At 39.0% G+C, this 20,460-nt stretch overlaps 2 protein-coding genes across 3 annotated transcripts in view; one reads left to right on the top strand and one right to left on the bottom strand.

Annotated features, from left to right (window-relative positions):
• Positions 1-20,460, top strand: part of afap1l2 (actin filament associated protein 1-like 2) — a 46,935-nt gene that overhangs the window by 25,302 nt on the left and 1,173 nt on the right. The window contains exons 2-18 of one of the 2 annotated variants that reach the window (XM_077200657.1): positions 946-1,074; positions 3,764-3,835; positions 4,813-4,883; positions 10,525-10,636; positions 13,342-13,550; positions 14,233-14,412; positions 14,497-14,571; positions 14,674-14,758; positions 15,546-15,641; positions 15,728-15,939; positions 17,452-17,597; positions 17,882-17,996; positions 18,231-18,437; positions 18,730-18,991; positions 19,113-19,286; positions 19,503-19,690; positions 20,257-20,406. In XM_077200657.1, the coding sequence (XP_077056772.1) occupies positions 946-1,074; positions 3,764-3,835; positions 4,813-4,883; positions 10,525-10,636; positions 13,342-13,550; positions 14,233-14,412; positions 14,497-14,571; positions 14,674-14,758; positions 15,546-15,641; positions 15,728-15,939; positions 17,452-17,597; positions 17,882-17,996; positions 18,231-18,437; positions 18,730-18,991; positions 19,113-19,286; positions 19,503-19,690; positions 20,257-20,406 (2,483 nt within the window). The remainder of the gene's footprint in view (positions 1-945; positions 1,075-3,763; positions 3,836-4,812; positions 4,884-10,524; positions 10,637-13,341; positions 13,551-14,232; positions 14,413-14,496; positions 14,572-14,673; positions 14,759-15,545; positions 15,642-15,727; positions 15,940-17,451; positions 17,598-17,881; positions 17,997-18,230; positions 18,438-18,729; positions 18,992-19,112; positions 19,287-19,502; positions 19,691-20,256; positions 20,407-20,460) is intronic. The other variant, XM_077200658.1, reaches the window with a different exon arrangement.
• On the bottom strand, positions 6,356-8,203 carry LOC143709887 (kelch repeat and BTB domain-containing protein 13). Its single transcript, XM_077200662.1, has one exon. The coding sequence runs from the start codon at positions 8,068-8,070 to the stop codon at positions 6,574-6,576; it is 1,497 nt and encodes a 498-aa protein (XP_077056777.1). The 5' UTR covers positions 8,071-8,203; the 3' UTR covers positions 6,356-6,573.

Below are 20,460 nucleotides of genomic sequence, written 5' to 3'. Positions count from 1 at the left end.
CCGCGGGAATCAGCAGTTCACTAGCGGGCACCGTCATTGAAGAGGGGGGCTGGGGTCGCGGACACATAGTCGGCGCCTTGTTCCAGACCGTAACCCTCAGATCACCCTGGCCACCAGCCGCAGGACGGGGGGTGGATGAGGGGACTCTCACTCTTGCGAGTTCACGGAGTCTCGACCGTAATGACGCGATGGTCATGTTCCCACAGAGAGAACATGAGTCATCCACGAGCGCTGCTCTAGCATGATCAATGCCCAAACATACTATGCAACGCTCGTGCCCATCAGAGTCCGATACCAATCTGCCGCAACCAGAAGTACACGGGCGAGACATCTTTAAAAAGACGTGCCACGTGTAAGCTCTTTTAGTGAGAGAAAACTCAAGTGTTGAAGCACCCGGGGAGAAACGCACCGACTGGCAGACCACTGCAACAGATCAGCAGGAAGCACGCTCTCGCCGTAGATCGCCGTCACACCAACACTCGAGGTACTCGTTTGTAAAGCTGACAATTCAGAGATGGCTTGTGGAGAGAAGAATACACTTGGCTCCGAAGCGAAAACATATCTGCTTGCTGCCGGCTTCCTCCTTTTATACCCACGAGGTGGGGCGGAGTTACGCCATGCAAATTCCGCAGACCCATGGCATTTCTTTGCCATTGGCTCGTTTTGTAATACTCGAAGTTGATAGGCTTTCTAAGCGAAACCCCATTCGTCGTCATCCGACGTAACTCGGAGTGACAACGAAAGGGAACTACTTTATTTGAGTTGCCAGATTGGAGATAATTTTGAACTTATCAAGCATGTACTCATTTTTACTGTGACTATTTTGTAATCAGCAGAGGTATTTACTCGAAATCAAGGTTCAGCACAGTACATGAAATCTAATGCACTGACACAATGATTTTATTTATTACTTAAACTAATTATCGTGTGTGTGTGTGTGTGCAGTGCTGGAGCAGCTGTTGGAGCAGCTGCAGAGGTTCCTGAAGATCCTGGATGGAGAGAAGCTGAGTGGAAATGCCACAGTACAGAAAGGCCTCCTGAATGAGCTGCTGCAATCGTACAAGTCTCCCAATGGTACATACATAACAACATAATGTCTAGACTAACCATCTAGCTATACACCAAATCCTTCTCAAAATGTGATCTGCAAACCATTGGTGGTCCAGGAAGGATTTAAAGTGGTCTGCGAGTTGATTGGACCAAAGGGACTAACATTAAATGACTAATCAATTGATTATTTAGTACACTACCGTTCAATAGTTTGGGGTCAGTCAATTTTTTTATGCTTTGAAAGAAGTCTCTTATGCTCACCAAGGCTGGATTTATTTGATCAAACATAAACCACTGTTTTTTACACAGTAAAAAAAAAACCCTGCATTTTTAGCATCATTACTCCAGTCTTCGGTGTCACATGATCCTTCAGAAATCATTCTAATATTCTGATTTGCTGATCAAGAAACATTTCTTATTATTATCAGGGCAGTGCTGCTTGATATATGTATGTTAACCATGGCAATCCTTGATGAATAGAAAGAAATAGAAAAACAGCATGTATTTGAATTAGAAATATTTTGTAACATTATACATGCCTTCTTTGATCAATTTAAGGCATTCTTGCTAAAAAAAAGAAAAACTTTTCTTTTTTCTTTTTAAATGATAGTGTACACAATGATTTTGTCCACTGTTAGTTGGCGATTTCCCACTGATTTGGGGTGTCCGAATTTTTTTATTTTTTAACGTTGAATCAGGTTTTCCACCTGAAAAAGCATGTGATGTCCCTTCTCTTTTTACTCTTGGCAATAAAAAAGGTATAAGGCCCAACAAAAATGACCATTTCATACATATTTATTCATTTCAGCATACACTTGCGTAGCACAATTGTTCTCATGGGGAGCGACACATTTATAACTTGTGTGTTGTTTAGAGAATCTGCTCTGTTCTGTCTTATTAAGGAGCCCATAATTTTGGTCCATCCTTTGGCTTCTTTCTTCACACAAGCATGGCTGTAGGTTTTTCATGTTCTGGTCTCGGGCTTATGCACTTCCTCCACTGGCTTCAAACTGTATCATTTTCCAAGGCTGTTTTTATCCTCTAGGGACACTCACTTCCTTTTAGTAGCAGCTTATAAATAGATTTAATTTCCATCCTCCAAATCCCAATCTTGTTTTACTGTACCATCGAAACATGTTTTTGTTTCATCACAGGGTTTTATTTTCCCTTCAAAAATATATCAAAGCTTTGTTACCTGTGGATTGCCACATCTTATCTTTTATGCTTAATTTAGTACTTCTAAATAATTGTGAAGATCCAAAAAAATGTCTTAAAATGTTTTTGTTGCCAAGCAAGCTGTATATCAATCCCTCACAGGCTGGGACTAAATCAGCACTTTTATTATGATAAAATATGACCTCTCTATGTCTCCCACTGGCCTGCCTTTGATGTGTACAGAAGGAGGGGCTGGAGATGCCTTTGGACCCTTACACAAGAGAAGTGTGAGACAAAACTCTCACTGTTCTTCTCTATAATAGAAATCTATTACATGTTCAGTAAAATACGTGAGGGATGAAAGCGTCCAGAATCTGAAAAAGCATTGAATACGAGAAGGAGGGGGATCAAAAGTCAAAGAAGTCTTTGGCAAGTCCCAGGCAAGGTTAAATGAGTGGAGAAAGAGTATCTTTACTCCAGCAAGTTCACATTCAGTGGCCTAAAAAGTATTTGGACATTTTGGCCACACATTTATTGCATAAATAAGCAAAGTTTCTCATGTTCACACAGGTGTCCTTGCAGAGAAACCACAGATGTAGATCATCACATTATCTATAAACATGTTTTACTAATGTTTAATCAACTATAAAATGTCCAAATTTACTTTTTGTCTTCATTTCGTACAGTATATGTATTTTTTTTTATCCTTTAAAACCTATAAACTTATTTTACTGATATTGGTCAATATTGGATATTGTACATACCGGTACTAATTTCTCCATTTAAAAAAATAAATAAATAATTGTCTTTGCCATCATCTAATGCTCACTTAATGGAATAGTTCACCCAAAATTAAAATTCTGTCATCATTTACTCACCCTCAAATTGTTCCAAACCTGTATGAATTTCTTTCTTCTGCTGAACACAAAAGAGGATATTTTGAAGAATATGGGTAGCCAAACAGTTGATGGGTCCCATTGACTTCCATAGTTTTTGTTTAGTTTTTCCCCCTCAACTGTGTAGATACCGGCTTTCTTCAAAATATCTTCTTTTGTGTTCATCAGAAAAAAGAAATTCATAATGTCAGTAAATGATGACAGCATTTTAATTATTTTAACTATCCCTTTAAAGTTTTTTTTTTAAAACACAAATAATTTAATAACTCTGCTAAATGTAATATTTAGCCAATCTCAAAATGAATATCCCTTTTTCATACTATACATTATAATATTGTGATATCTAGAGTCTATTATTTCATTTATTTTACATTTAGACAAAATACAGTATAGTAGAATTTTTATATCAACCATTGGTTATTGGTCATGACATGAAGATAAATATTGGCTTATCCATATTAGCTAGTGACACTTAAGTCACATTTTAAGTGTAAATTACAATGCTCGCTTTACAATACAATACAATGTTTTATCAGATCGGGTCGGTAAAGTGCCCAAATTCTTTTTGGGTTCCTGCAGCAAAAACTCTGTACAAAAAAAAAAAAAAAAAACTGTTATGGTTCAAATCCATAATCCTGTCTTTAATATTGGTTATTTTGCAGAAGGAGATGAAGAATACATCTATATGAACAAGGTTATCGTCACAGGTCAAAACCAAGACCGAACAGACAGAGGTGAGTCTATAATATTCTGTATAATTAACTTCTATAATGAAAATCACCCCTAACCCGGAAATACGTCTCTTACATATAACACTGGTTTATCTTGATGTTTGACAGTGCTGCTGTGAACGTGTCATGTTTAGGGGGTTGATTGGGTTATGGTTGAAGTGTTAAGCCCACCACCCCCACTCCTCACTATTTCCTGTCTGTTTCTCAGTAACTCCTGTCCTCCTCTCGCTCTTTCTGCCATACCCCCATCTGAGGCCAAGCTGCTTTGTTTAGATTTCACTAAAGAATGAGAGTAACAATAAAACCAGACTTAACATTCACATTGCAGTCGTCTACGTATCCAGAAGATACATGCATGACTAAACTGCAGTGGCGTTCTTTGATCAGATTTGCAAACGGCACCATTTTAATAAACAACATTTTAAAAAGGCTTATCAGGAGGACAACCCTTTGAGTTTCAGTGTTGTGAAGAGGGACTTTTTACAATGTAATTTCATCATTTCCTGCCCATATGTGAAAATGTCCTCAACCTTGTGCTATTTGCATCTGATAAGTCAATAATACAAATTATCTGCAACAAGTCACTAATATGAAACATCATAAGCTCACGTAGACCAACAGGGAAATGTAAGTGGTGAGAATTGAATTGAATTTAAGTAAAAGGGATCACTTGGTGGCGTCCTGCCTCCTTGGTGAATCCTCTGTGCGGGTTTGGTATTTTCCTTTGCGTTCCTACAGCAACCCAGATGTTACCATTTGGAGAGGAAGTTGAAGGAATGTCGATGGGACAGCTCTAAGAGACTGCCGCAGGCTAACCATTGATACCAGAACCGAGCCGAAACAGCAGAAATACTGTCTACTTGTTGCTTGCATACACATGCTTCTTTTTGCTGCACATGATGAACCCTTTGAAAAGTCTTTGATCTATTCATTAACATAGATCAACTGTTGTTCTGTATGAAAATCTATATGCTTTTCAGACCACAGACCAGAAGCCAATGGAGAACCAGGGAAACACCAGAACCCACCAGAGCCGCCTCCTCCTAGAGCAGTGAGTGACCCTCAGCATCATTTCAACCTCATTTAAACACCAGCATTAGACACTGAAACAAAAATCCGACAACAACCAACACAGTTCCATTTCAAACCTAATTTGTCTTAAGATGTTAGTAAGACAAATGCTACACTAAATGTAACTACTATTAGGCTTGGGCGATAATAGTATATTGACTATAGACTATATTATAGTCATTTTCAGCATGTTGCAATTCATTGTCAAAATTCAGCGATTCAATAATCAGTGATTTAGTGATTTAAGAATAGGTGATTTGGTAATAATAATAATAATTATTATTGTTAGAGTTTGTTCATTTAGTAAAAAACTCTTTGAGGAAAAAAAACATTGTTAACTAGATTTTTGCTGTATTTTACTTCCATTAGATATTTTATTCTATTTAGAAACAGTTGCAGTTAGTTTGGTTGAAATAAAAATATTGTGATTAGGGCTTGACATTAACTTTTTTGCTCACAAGCCACTGTGGCTAGTGGTATTCCAAAGGTACTAGCCACTCAGCATTTTCACTGGCCATAATTTTAGAAATTTTAGTTAGTAGGAGTGACTGTGTTACACGGCACTGCTGAAATCCACCCACATTTAGCGGGTTGGTGGGCGCTAATGTCTGATTTGTGATGTACTGTATGTTGAATATTATCAAAAGTATCAACAATTTTGATGAAGCCTACATATAATGTCTTATATGTCTTATGTTATATCACACAGCCCTATCTTTTTCAATCACACTAACTACTACAATGCAAGACACTGTGGTCATGCTGTCTTTTATTATCAGCTGTACTTTCATTTGGGCCTTTTTCATTACCACATATCTGTTATGTATCTGTTTCCCACGCTAAAAAATACTGTGTGTTTTTGTTTATAAGCCACACACAAGCCAAATAACTAGTCCTGCAGTTTCATAATGAATTCTGCCTTGATTAGAAACAGTTATCACCTTAAAAGATCACATCATTTTTTTTTTTAAATGAGAGAAATATGAGGAAGTAAAAAATGTGGAGTCTGTGCTGAAATACTTTGTAGCTCCTGTATCAATCCTAGGCTGCTGTGGGAGTTTGCAGTCAGTCAGACATACAGACAGACAGGAGGATGGAGAGCATTAAAGCTCTCCAGTGAGAAGACTTTGAACTTCAGACCCATCTGCGGGGTGCTGGGTCTGATTAACAGCAGCTGCACAAGCGATCGGGGAGCTGTTTATAGAGGCTGGAGAACCGCAGTTAGAGCACGGACACGTGTGCATATGTGTGGAAATGAGAGACGGTAGATGTGTTCATACCTATTAAATTAGTGTTTCTCTTATTTGCCATAGAGTAGACAATATGCATAAAGACAGTTTATTTATTGTTTATAACATTAGATGAATTTGTGCATTTTATTAATTGAAAATTCTGTCATATACTGTCATCTGCATATGTAATGTCACATAATCATATACTCACTCTCGTGTGTTCTAAATCTGCCTTTCTTTATAATGTGGAACAACAAAGGAGAAATATTTCAAATGTACCTGCTGCTCACTTTGCATTTCCCCATTTTCTTTCATTGTGTGGAAAACAGTGTACAATGTATTGTTTTAAATATCTTCCTATGTGCTCAAAGGAAAAAAGAAAGTCAGGTTTAAAACGACATACGGGTGCAAATGAAACAACGGATTGATCCACAATTCCTAAGGCGGATGATTAGCCTCTACCGAATCTTCCACAAATTCCACATTGGCATACATCTCCAATGCTTCCTCTGCATCACGTTTCTTCTGTGTATCTTTGTTCTTGGGCAGTCTGAGTAAGCAAGTCCAAAGCGAGCCACTTTTTGGAAAACCAGTCATCTGTCTGCGAGGCTTCCACTTGTCACCACAAATTACATATTCCAGGGTCAAATTGCGGTTGACGGTGAACACAGAGTTCCCCCTCACCATAGCTGTGAAGAGGGCACCCCTGCTATTGACGTAGTGTCCTGGCATGGCCGTCCATTGACCCGTAGTGATGTTGTAGCAGTCCATGAGGCAGCGCAGGAAGTCATCACATGGGCCGTTCCTCATGACATACAGGTTGTCGCCATGGGCCACCATGCAGTGTCCGTAACTCTGAGGCTTGACCATAGTGGTGACCAGCGTCCATTCATCATTTTTAGGTGCATATTCATAAATGTCTGTTGTATCTGGAGACTTCCAGAAACATACAAATATCCTACGCCTGGCAACAGCGCTAGCGGGCACAGCCACAGAACGAGGCGCGTTTTTACAAAATGTCCACACGCCTGTGGAAACATCACATGCTTCTACCGAGGACATAATCTTTTTGTCGAATTCACCTCCGATGGCATACAGGTGTCCATCCTGACCCACCAGGGTAAAGTTATACCTGGACTGCTGAGGACCATCAAACACACTCCAAGTGTTGGTTTCTGTGTCATAACAGAAGCTTAAGTCCACAGTTTCCTTGCTAACTCCCCGTACACCTCCAACGATATACAACCGGTTCTCCACGATGGCCACCCCGGCCATGGAGGTGCTGGCGTCTGTTGGCAGATCAGTCAGGTATTTCCAAGTACCCGGTTCTTCATCGAGGTAAAACACTGTCCTGTAGCAGTCCTGCAGCATCTTCATGGACGGGGAATGAGTCCCTAGAGAAACAAACGATGTTGCTGAAAGCGACTCCACGTAGCAGATCAACTCCTCTGGGAGTGTCTTGACCATGTCTTGCAGGTCAGTGTAAGCATCGCGGATGAATAACGCAGCACTCTGAAACAACCTCCACAAGCCGTACACCGATGAGGTGTGGTACAAAAGAATGCAGTTGTCGGTATCAAGAAGGTCTATCAAGTGCTGGACTAGAATGTCCACTTGGAGGAAAGCTGCACACTCTGCGGCCTCCACAATCTCATCTGGGTCTTGTATAGCAGTGCGCTCACCCCTGGAAACCGCCATGGCTATGAGGAAGCCCCTCGCTTTCAGGCCTCCCTGCAGGTGGATCTCGTTTAGCTGGCTGTCCTTCATCCCAGAGCAGAAGAGAGCACGGAAATACTCACAGTTTTGCCCCAGGACGGCCCTGTCTATGGTGAAAACGCTCTCTTCTACCCGCACTCTCAGAACTCCAGTAAACTCTTCTCCTTGTTCTTCCTCATTTCCGTCTCTGCTCTGACCCAAACTGCAGGGAGGCCCCATAACACCTCTATCCTGTCCGTACCCAGATTAATCTGTACACGAACCATAAAGTTAGACTACATTCAAATTAGTGTTTCTGTTTAGGTTTGACCTGTAAACAGAAGTGTGCGCATGCTGCACTCTCACAGCTAATTGCTGCACTAAAAATAGCGACACTAAAATAGCAAAGAGGGCACAGACTTCAAAATAATAGTGGGAGATTATCGCCACTAATACTGAAAACAATTATGTTCCAATATAATGCTGGATTAATGCAATTTAAATTTAGTTGATTTGATTTAAGAATTGAATTAAATTATTTTGCTGGCATTTTTTTCCACAATAGACTTGATTGATTTGATCAGTTTTACCAGTGTTTTCACCATGCAGCCTGTCTGTAATTGACTCAAATACAGAAAACAACACATAAAATGTGACAGTTCAGACAGACAGTTCAGAGAGCCACTCCTGTTTTTAAATACAGCTAAAAAGATTATTTTCCTTCAGTACCCCTCTCTACCTCAGAAGTGTTTTAGCCCTGGTGAGTTATGTTTTTTTCTTCACTGAATTTTTGGCATAGGAACGGGGGATTTTCCATGTTCTGGGTGTTCTTTTGGTCTCTTGCCCACTTGCATTTTTTCACTTTTTGTCCCAAAGACTGGTGCTTTATCATTATTTATGCCTTAAACTTGAAATGTTTCCTATATAGACTAAATTTTTTCTTTTCAAGGAGAAGATGGTATGATTTATGGATTAGAAAATGAAAACAAGCCTGGGGTGGAGTTCAGTCTCAACATACAGTACTGAGATTTAAGGATTTTTCTTTTGCTCACAGTGATTTTTACAAGCACTTAGCAGCATATAAACAGATCTCACTGTTGTTATGGTTATTCTGGGATGTGGACATGGTCTTGATCCTTGCCAGTGGCCAGAGAAGAAGTGAAACGGAGTTTGACGCTACCCTGAAATGCCTTCTTTTTCTTTTTAAACATTGTCTGATGTCTGAGAACTCAGCACAGTTTTTTCCTGCTTCAAACATTTAATGTTGAGTCTAGAAGAGTGAGGGTAGGATGAAGTGAGATATGTGGGGCTTGTGAGTTGGGGTCGATGTAAGAAAAAAAATACTACATAGTTCAATCAGTATCTTCCTTCTGTGTGTGGCTGTTCTTATTTTCCCACCAAAACACTAACCATTGGTCCCTCTTGAATGTGACTTTTACAATTGTTCTGCATCACGTATTGCAGTGGAGCCTCTAGTAAGATTTTGCATTTAACTTCCTGTGTCCTTGACATCCAGTTGTTTATATTTATATGCCTTGCTATAACTTAGCCTGCCTGTTTGCCTCACTTCTGCTTTTGGGAAGCACAAGCACATCAAGTCAAGCAGGAGGTTTCAATCAATCCACTTTGTACAAGTAAAATGCAAGCGAAAGGAGATTTTCCCAGCCGCTTGTCTGTAACCTCTAGCCATCATTCAACTTTATGGTTCACAAGCTACCACTAACCCTCATCATCCCTGTGTCACCATTAGTGTGTTTTTTGTGTCATGAGGAGAGGATCAGTGCTCTGTTTGCTCAGGGGCTGTCATTGCATTGTGGGTATCAGTAGGGGAATTTAGTAATGTTATGAACCGGCTGATTTGGGAAACCTCATAGCTAGCTCCACACCCTTTTAAAACCATTACTCCTGCAGGCAAACACGTGTGGAATTCCTTTTCTAACTGAGCATGGCTGAGGTCAGGGAGAGATCAGTTTCGATGAAGAATCCCCCTTCGATCAGAAAGAAAAGCCCACATGAAAGACAGGTGCAGAAACAACCAGACAGGCTCATCTATCTGAGTCATTACATGGGAATGTATTAGAGATGCTCAGCTCAGATGCAGCGACATTCACTGGTCTGCCAGTTCTACCAGGTGTCTGAAAAGGACAATAAATTTGCAATGTCATTGCGGAGACTTTGCAACGACAACAACCCTACAGCAATGGCAGCAAGAGACCAGGGCTGTGTAATTTTAGTGCATTTTCCTTCATAGCAGTGTTCTTTCATTCCTCCCTAAAGCCCAAACGTAAGGTCCAAATCAAGTAAATCAGTGATTTTTTATATACTGTATACTATACATATATATATATGTTCTGTATGTATGTATATATATACACGCGCACACGCGCACACACACACAATAATGATATATAATGACTTCTCATTTTATATATATACACAGTATATATGCATGCATGTGTGGGTATAATTTTGTGTTTTTTTATATTTTATACTATTTTTATAAAGTGCATTAATTAAAAAAAAGATTAAACATATTTATTTGCTCCACCTCTGAAGAATTTATTGTAAACTCACATTCAGGAGACTGCACCCCCCGTATAACTGTATTTTTAATAGGAAATACATACAAATTGCATTATTATTTGATACAATAATGAGAATGTTGACTTAACAACATCTTTCTCTTTTTTTCAGTGCAACTTAGGTAGGGAGCCCTTTCCTCTTCCACCAGCTCCTGCTCCAGCATCTTTAATGCCTGAAAGTTACTATGAAGATCCACAACCCTATGACCCTATAAGCATCAATGGTACGTCTCTAATTGGGCCCAAAGGTGCCCTAGATACAAATTATCTTCTATGGTTGATAGTTTTCTTTGATGTTTATGTCAAACCACTATTTAATCTGATTCAAAAAACATTTTACAAAGACTGGGTTACTGTTTTGTGACTTCTCATTATTGTTCTTATTGCTCTTGTCCTATGAGAGTGAACCTGTGGTCATTGAGTGCTCTGTTTTAGCTCCGTCCCACTGTAGTCTACAGCTGTACTGGAATACAAAGAAGCCTGCAGGCAGGGAACTCAGAATACAGTGAAGGTCTTTGTTCAGCAGTAACCAGTCCATTGGCTCTGGACACGCAGTGACGGAAGATTGACCGTGAGCCCAGGAAATGGGGCCAACAGTGATGGGGCATTTGGCTGGAGGTGCAAAGTTCAGCCTAGCTAGGGGACAATCATTTACAATATTCTTCGGAAAATTACGTCTCATTTTGGTCCAAGGATACAGAGGCATTATCATGCAGCTGTGCTGTGTAATATCAACACACAAGGGATGCGCAGGGCCAAAATCTGAGATGTTTCGGCACTTGTTTTCGGCAGCTGATATTAAGCCAAACCTGATGGTTTAGGATGAGTAAAGCGAATTTCCAGTTGGATACATTCTGACAGTGATGAAGCCCTAAAATAATTCAAGCATTACAACCTCAAGGTGCAGCCCAATATGTCAATATTGAGTTTATGCAATTCTAACAAACAATTCTCATGCATCAAATGCACATAAAACACTTACTCTTCCTGTTTCTTTCATGTGACATGTCAGCCACATAAATGTTTCACTATCTGTAGCTTCTCACCTGATTTTTTTCTCTTCCTCCCTTATTGCATTTCCCCTTTTATTGTCCTCCTGTGTTTCTGTAGATTTTGGTTGCTTTGCCATCATCACAGGGGTCAGAAAACGCATAGAAACTTCAAACACTGTGGTCTATGCTGTGATCACTCGGGGTATCTATCTCTGTTTCTCTTAATATGCATCAGGAGAGAAAAACAAAGAAACAGCTCTAACCTTATTGGCTACAGCGAAGCGCACGGCTCTGGGAAAACCTCATTGTTTAATGTATCCAAGCTTGAGGCCGCTGACTTTGCATGTGCTTGCTGGCTTTAGAGCATGCCACACATATGCACTTTCACTTCTTTTAGCCTCTCTCTCTCTCTCTCTCTCTCTCTCTCTCTCTCTCTCTCTCTCTCTCTCTCTCTCTCTCTCTCTCTCTCTCTCTCTCTCTCTCTCTATATATATATATATATATATATATATATATACTGTATATGTATGTACTATATTGCATATGTATATGTTATAATTAATCATAAATTATATTGCAATAATGTAATATAATACATTTTATTAATGTGCATGTGCAGTGATAAACATATTAATATGTATATACACACACACATCAAAATTATTCAACCCCCATTGCAAATCAGGTTTATTGGCAAAATTTGAACAAATGAACAAATCAAACAAAGGTAATTGAAATCGCTCAACACAACAAATATTTTCAGCGGTTCCCCCAAATTCATAGGGCTGAAAAGTTTCAGTTTTGTTTCATCGCTCCACAGAACAGAATCATAAAACTTCTGTGGCTTATTTATATGATTTTGAGCAAATTGGAGCCGACTTTTCTTGTGCTTTTGGGTCAGTTGTGGTGTATGTCTTGGAATAATGGCATTGAAACCGCATGTGTTTAGTACATGCCTTACTGTGCAAGCTGAAACCTCAGTGCCTGTTGTCACCAAGTCTTGATGCAGGTCTTTTGCAGTTACTCAAGGGTTTTTCTGAACCTGCCCTTTCAGAAATCTGTTTGCAGACATTGATAGCTTCTTTTTTCTGCCCCGTCCAAGTAGTGTAACCACTTTTCCTTTAACTTTGAACTTGCAAACTATGCTTCCAACAGTGTCTCTTCTTGGAACATTTAGTGCCTTCGCTATCTTTTTGTATCCTGTCACTTGTTTGTGAAGGGTGATGATACCTTCTCTAAACTTTTTGGACCATTCTTTTGACTTAGCCATATTTTTAACGTGCAGTCAAACGTGACACTCAACAAACCCATAGCACGTTCAGATTTTTCATGTGTTCTAGCTCAAGCACACCTGGTGCAACTAATGAAGCCCTTGATTCGTTTCGGTTGTGGGGATTCTATTCAGGGTGTTGAATCATTTTGAGACTGTAGAAGTCATTCAATGTTGCATTTGCACTTGAAACATTTGTAGTGTTGAGCTATTTCAATTACTTTTGTTTGATCTGTTCATTGGGGACATCTGAAAGTCTGAAAGATTTTCTATGGGGGTTTAATAATTTTAACTGTATATCATTCCTCTATTTGTTTCTCCTACTCGTGTATAAAAAAAAGAATCTCAAACATGCCTTATCTAGACTAACTTTGTTTAAATAGCTCATACAATTCAGTTATAAATTTTGTCATCATTTACTAACCCTCTTGTCGTTCCCTTTATTTTCCACGGAAGACAAATCATATTGGACTGTAACAACTGAACGTTCATTTTCTGAGTGAACTATTTCTTTAAGAATCTGATTTTGCAGGGAGAATTTGCAGTGAGTTAGGTTTTTACTTTCATTTGTTCCAGTACAATGGTAATGAGAATGAACATTCAGATCATCCCTAGCCTCTCCTTTTTCCTTATTGACTCACATTTTTCTCATTTTTCACATTTACAGAAGATACAGAGCCAGTGAGCAGTTCATATGAGTCCTATGATGAGGAAGAAGTGACGAAGGGTAAGTCCACAGCACAGCACCAGTGGCCGTCTCCTGAGGCATCCATCGAGCTAATGAAGGATGCGCGGATCTGTGCCTTCCTCTGGAGGAAGAAGTGGCTCGGCCAGTGGGCTAAACAGCTGTGTGTCATTCGCGAACATCGTCTCCTGGTAGGTGACATCATTGCTTATGTCAGTGACACCCATATCCCACCCATAGCTGATCTATGATAGGAATGTTTACACAAATCCGGGTGTTTGAAATCAAGTGTATACATCTGTTACTAATACTTGTGGTAATTTACTTAAACGTATGCTTTTAATTTTTTTAAATGTCCTTCAAACAGACCATTTAAAGTCAACCTAAAGTAAAATATACCATATTTATATTCTTAATGAACATTTCTGGTCTGCCTGTGCATGATTTATTGTCTCACATTATTCCGAATAATTTTGTTCTTTAGTTTTTTTCTAATCTTCAATCAAAATGTAACTTGAAATACATTCCTATTTCCTTCATCCAACAGTCATGGAATTGTTCATAATTCAGTCAATTTCCAGTGAATAAAAAAAAGTCCCATCCCACATTTTGACAATAAAAATTATAAAAAGGGTTTTGAACATTTTACATTTATGCATCTGGCAGACACTTTATCTAAAGTGACTAACATTGCATTCAATGTGTACATTTTATCACTTAATGCATTTCTTGGGATTCGAACCAATTAAATTTGCGTTGCTAGCACCATGCTCTACTATTTGTAGTTCTATTACAAATGATATATCATTCTTAAATTTGGCAGTGTAAACCTCCAAAAATTAATCAGATTTTTCTGTATGCTACTGCATTCAGTGCTACAAAAGCTCAAAGGATCAGACTCCTCTGCTGGATATCAGTCTGCTAGGCTGCAGTGTTATCTACAAAGAGAAGCAAACAAAAAGGAAAGAACACAAGCTGAAAATAACCCCACTGGGTGGAGAGGCCATTGTTCTGGGACTTCAGAGCAAAGAGCAGGCCGAACAATGGCTGAAGGTGAGGGGCAATGGCATCAGCCCATATGGATAAATAATTACTGGTAAATCAGTGTTTGTTACAGCCTAGTTACATCTTCTTCAGGTTATTCAGGAAATTAGTCCGAAAAATACTGCAGGATCTGATGTTACTGACTCTCCAACACTCATCTGTACTAAGGTATGACAGATTGCCTTTTATTCCCTGATTGTTTTATGTATTAAACACCCCAATTTTGTCTTTGAGTCAGGTTAAGCTATAAAGTTCTACCTTTTCTGCCAGGGTGAGCTGAGCGAGAGATACTCAGTGGCATCTGAGAGTGGCAGCAGCACAGACAGTCACGCAGAGAACCTGGAAAACAAAGATGGTGAGAGTGGACTGTTTCAGCCCTTCTTTTAGATGTCATTGCTCATTTAAATTTACACTGGAAGTGACTTGAAGAGTTATATGCTCGTAGTGTTGAAGATGAACATCACCTCAGAATGTTGCTTAACTTTGGACCATACGCTGCATATTTTTTAATCACTTTTTATACAACTTTATTTTCAACAGAAACATGCAACAACATGCACTTCCAGAGTAGAAGCTTCATTGATTATACTATATACTACCATTCAAAAGTTTGGGGTCAATTTTTTTAAGCAATTTATATTTTTATTCAGCAAAGATGCATACAATTGATCAAAAGTGACAGTAAAGACATTATTATGATGTAAAATAATTCAAATAAATGCTGTTTTTGAATTTTCTATCAAAGATTCCTGAAAAAAAGTATTACAGTTTACAAAAAAAAAAAAAAAAACATTAAGCAACACAACTGTGTTAAACATTTATAATAATAAGAAATGTTTCTTGAGGACCAAATCAGCATATTAGAATGATTTCTAAAGGCTGCTGAATAATGCTGAAAATTCAGCTTTACCGTCACAAGAATAAATTAAATTGTTCTAAATTGTAATAATATGTCACATAATTCCTACCTTTAATTTATTTTTGATCAAATAAATGCTGGTGAGCATAAGAGACTTCTTTCATAAACATTAAAACATCATATAACCCCAAACTTTTGAACAATATATATTAAATATCAGATTATAATATATAGTATGATTATATATATAATATTTACCATTTAATTGTCATTTTAACTGTAGTTAAGAAGAAATACGGCAAGTTTAGTAACCTTATGAACATTGGTAAAAAGAAGATTTCCTCTTTGGAAAGTCCAGAGAAGACTGTGGATCTGTCAGGTAACCAACCATCTCAATATTTAGTTGACCAGCTTTTAATTTCCCTCACAATCTAAAATTTTCATCTTTATTTCTCTTTGTTCCAGGCTACCTTAATGTTCTGGTGAACACTCATTGGAGAAGCCGGTGGTGCTCAGTGAAGGACAGGCAGCTTTGGATCTACAATGACAAAAGCAGGAGCAAAGTGTCCCAGCAGCCACTGTCTCTCGAGGGGTGCATGGTTCTGCCTGACCCCAGCCCTGAACACCTGTACTCATTCCGCATCCAAATGGATGGAGAGGAGCTTGCAATCCTAGAAGTGAGTAGAGAGCAATGAAGTTCATTACTAAAGTCCTGCATACAGTAGCAAGACTTTTGACTGTGCAGCTTGTTCTGCCCACTTAGACAGGAAGAGATCATCTGACCGACATGTACACATCCAACCACTGTTCATTTTGTTTCTGTATGCAGTTTAGAGATCTGAAAGAGATGATACCACAACAATAGACTGTGGAAAATAAGTCTATAATAGCACAACAAAAACTCATTGAAGCATACTTCACAGCAACATCATACATAAACAGTGATATAAAGATGCATTTAGTGAATTTCTGTCCATCTAACAATAATAAACATTAATTATTTCACAGACATTAAACAGAATATACAGTTCTAGCTTGCTTAAGTATCTCAAACAAAACTTAGTATCTTTCAAAGTCCTTAGCAAAGCTTGGCAAATTCTGTGATTGCTTCTTCCTCACAAGAGCTGTTATTTACCCAGTACCTTTATAAGTAGCTTGTGATTTTTACAAGTGCTTTAATTTTTTTTTGTGCAATACTCATCCAGCAAATGAACTGTTGTCAATCTGTGGTGTATAACAGATCTCTACAGAACAAATATTTGTTCCAGTTAGAGCTGGACGAAACCGGAAGTTCCGAGGTCATAGATTAGTAATCCTACACTCTCATGATGAGCCACTGTTTTTCCCAGTCTCACTGTCTGATGCCCTCATGTATCTTGGCATCAGTCATCAGTCTGAATGAGATTTCTGAGATGTGTGAAACTTCCCTCTCCATTTAGTTCTGGTGTCTACAACTTTGCAAGATTTACAGCTAGTATAATTACAGTATATGCTACACAAATAATGTAGCCTATGCTTTTATGTTATATACACTACTGTTCAAAAGTTCGGTTCGGTATGATTTTTAAAGTTTTCAATTGAAGTCTTATGCTTACCAAAGATCTATTTATTTGATTAAAACTGTAATATTGTGAAATATCACAATGTGAGACGTTAGTGATGACAAAACAGATTTTCAGCAGCCAGCACTCCAGTCTTCAGTGTCACATGATCCTTTAGAAATCATCCTAATATGCTTATTTGCTTCATAAGTAACACTTCTTATCATCAATGTTGAGAACAGCATTTTATTTGAAATAGGAATCTTTTGTTGCAACGTAAAAGTCTTTGTTGTCATTTTCACTTTCATGCATCCGTGATGAATAATCTTACTAACCTCAAACTTTTGAATGGTAGTGTATTCGTATTTCTTTGTGTACCTATTTTGGGTCACTGTTCATAAAGTTATCCTGCCTTCATTCTTGAGTTATCATCAGTTTTCAGTAAGACACATCTCAGTAAACAAAGACAGAGGTAGTGAGGATTCAATATAAACTTCTACGTGACTGCCATCTTCAGGCCAGAATGAAGTCCATGGCAAACTTACTTCCTATTTGCAGATTGTTTCAACAGGCACAGCTGTGCTTGTTAAAGTATATGAATAGCTCAGCAGGGTGTCGATGATTAAATATCCTCCTTTTTCCTCCCAGGCTAAATCCTCCGCTGATATGGGCCACTGGCTCGGGCTCATACTGTCACAAACCGGCACTAAAACAGAGCCGGAAGATCTCACCTACGACTATGTGAACTCAGAGAGAATATCCAGTATTGTCAACGCTGCCAAGACATCCATGTAGTAAGTTACTTCCTACACATCAGTAGTTATTAAAAATTAACATTCTCTATTAAAGGAGTAGTTTAAAATTAACGTTTTTTCAGCCTCATGTCATCCTAAACCTGCATGGGTTTCTTTTTATGGTGCACAAAAGGAAACAATTTGAACTATATCCTATGGACTAAGGCTGTGAACATCCAAAAGTACCAAAAATCACTATAAATGTACCATAAAAGTGGCTCATGTGACTTGTGATAGATTTGCTTTTTGGAGATTTTGTAATCTGATTTGTGTGTATTTGTCAGTTTAATGCAGAGGAGGTACTCAGAGCCCAACACATACACAGACAGCCCTCCGTCAGACCCCTATACCTGTGATGACATATACGATGATGTGGCATCTACAGAGAATGAACAAGAGGTGGGTGAAACACCCTTGCAATGCTTTTGTCGTAAATCTACACCTCCCACTTTATTGCAGCTGTGTTTATTCTGAGTCATAGATTCAGGACAGTCGAAGATTCACTTAGCAGTCGGCCAGAAATAATACGAGTGGCAGGAAGTCATTGCTGTGACAGTGTTGTGTTTTTGTAACCCTGCAGGCAATCCAAATTCAATAATCTCTCTCTGATTCTGTTCCTCTCTCCGGCTGTAGGAGGTTCAAGAGGTTCAGAATGGCAGCGAGGAGGGAACAGCAAGCACAGAGGAGAGCGGGAAGGAGAGAGTGTATCTGGATCTGATCCCGGTTCGCTCCTTCCTGCACACGAGCTCGGGCAGAGTGTCACCCCAGATATCTAACACCGTACAGACAGAGCTCAGTCCCTCAGCTGCTCCACAACATGATCAGCTACAGCCTCAAGAGGTTAAGATTGGATGCAATGGAAATTCACCCTTGTTATTTTTTAAATGCATTTTCATAATCTAGTTGTAAATGAAAAATCCATGTATGTTTCTTTTTACATCTTTCTTCATCAATAACCTGTTACACTCAGATGTATGACACAATATAGATGAAAAGATTTGTCGGTACTTCAGTTTCATCATGACTTTTCTTTTGTTACTAAGAAAATGTAGGAATTATAAATTGGATTTGTATGTGTTACCAAGGCCACAGTAGCACAATGTTTGCTGAATATTTGTGTCTTCTAAAACAGCCTGAATATGAAACCTCATTACCGAGCAGCGCAGAGATTCTGCACCCTCCAAATCTAGCCCCAAGAGTGGACGCAGATCCCTCTCCAGCTCCCAATCTGTACGTCCAGACTCAAAAAATCAGTTTCCTTAGTCGGGAAAATCAAAAGAGGGCCTCTCTGTCCTCCCAGACGTCTGCACAGACGCCCCAGAGTCCTCCCACCTCCAGAGGAAGAGCCGCCAGCACAGATAGACTTCTCGACAGGCTCAAGTTCTCTCCAGCAGGTGAGAGCCTTCAGCTGTAAAGCAGACCTGCAAAACTTGTATTTATTTTTCCCAACCTTGCACTCAAGTGAGTATACTAGCAGAATGTAGGTCATGACTCCTATAAGTTCCTCTTGTTTAGCAGCCCCAGGGTCGGTTGAGGTGAAATTAGGGAAGAACAGGACGGAGGCCGACGTGCGACGTTACACCGACGATAGAGACCGGCTGGAGCGAGAGAGGGAGGAGGTCAAAAACACTCTGGCCACACTGAGGAAAGACAGACGTGAGGTGAAAGAAGAGCTAAACTCCTGTCAAGGTATTGCAGTGACACCTAATGGTCATGTTAGGAAACACTTGTGTTTAAGCAATAGTTCACTGAACAAATATGGTTTAGTAATTTTTTATTAACCCTTACGTTGTTTATTTTTATGCTGCTACTGTTTGCTGATTTTATAAAACTTGATATACTTTTATATAGTGCTGAGATACTGCCACTGTGCACGTAAAATGCTAATGATTATGGCTTTCATAGACCCCACCCAGCAGGCCTCTCTGGAGGCTCGTCTGAAGCAGATGGAGGAGACGTGTCGTGAGGCAGAGCGTCGACGAGTGGAGGTGGAGCTTAACTTGATGGAGGTGAAGGAGAGTTTGAGAAAAGTGGAAGCTGGACCTTTTACACTGGGCACCACGGTAGATAGCAGTCTACTGGAAACTTTAACGGTAAGTCTCATGACAACAGAATTCAGATTTTGTCTGACTCTTTTCATGCACTTTGTGTAGGTGAATGTAATTGTATACACCCTAGCATTCAAAAGTTGTTGTTTTTTGATCATGTATTATAGGTAATTAATTATAAATTTATATATTATACTTTTCTAATCAATATACAGCAAGAACGCATTATTGATCAAAAGTGACAGTACATTTATATTTCAAATAAATGCTCTTCTTTTACATTTCCTATTAATCAAAGAATCCTGAAAAAAGATGAAGTAGTACAACGGTCTTAAACATTGATAATAAAAATGTTTCTTGAGCACCAATTCCGCATATTAGAATGATTGAAGGATCACGTGACACTGAAGACTACAGTAACAATGCTGAAAATTCAGCTTTATCATCACAGGAATAAATAACATTTTAAAGATATTAACATAGAAGACATTTATTTTGAATTGTAATAATATTTCAGGATTTTACTGTTTTTCTGATCAAATAAATGCATTGGGGGGGGGGGGGCTCTATATTTGAACTACATGAGCTGACTTGTATTGTTTTGTTTGTAGCCCAAGATGACACCTGTCGCCAGTCCTGCTCCAAATACAAATGCTCACACCAACAATGGAGATTCACCTGTGAACTGTGCCACAGCGCTGAAGAACAGACCCGCGTCCATCATGGCCGCCAACAAAGGAAACGTTCTGCAGAAGGCCAAGGTCAGAGTCCACTTAGGCATCCATAGTTCTAACAGAGAGCTTAGCTTTTTTTGA

This window comes from Siphateles boraxobius, unplaced genomic scaffold, assembly GCF_051911475.1.
Source record: "Siphateles boraxobius isolate OS27281-9 unplaced genomic scaffold, OSU_SipBor_1 46, whole genome shotgun sequence".
NCBI lineage: Eukaryota > Metazoa > Chordata > Actinopteri > Cypriniformes > Leuciscidae > Siphateles > Siphateles boraxobius.
The sequence above is the reverse complement of the archived record's forward strand: the minus strand, read 5'-3'. Positions and strand labels throughout refer to the sequence as shown.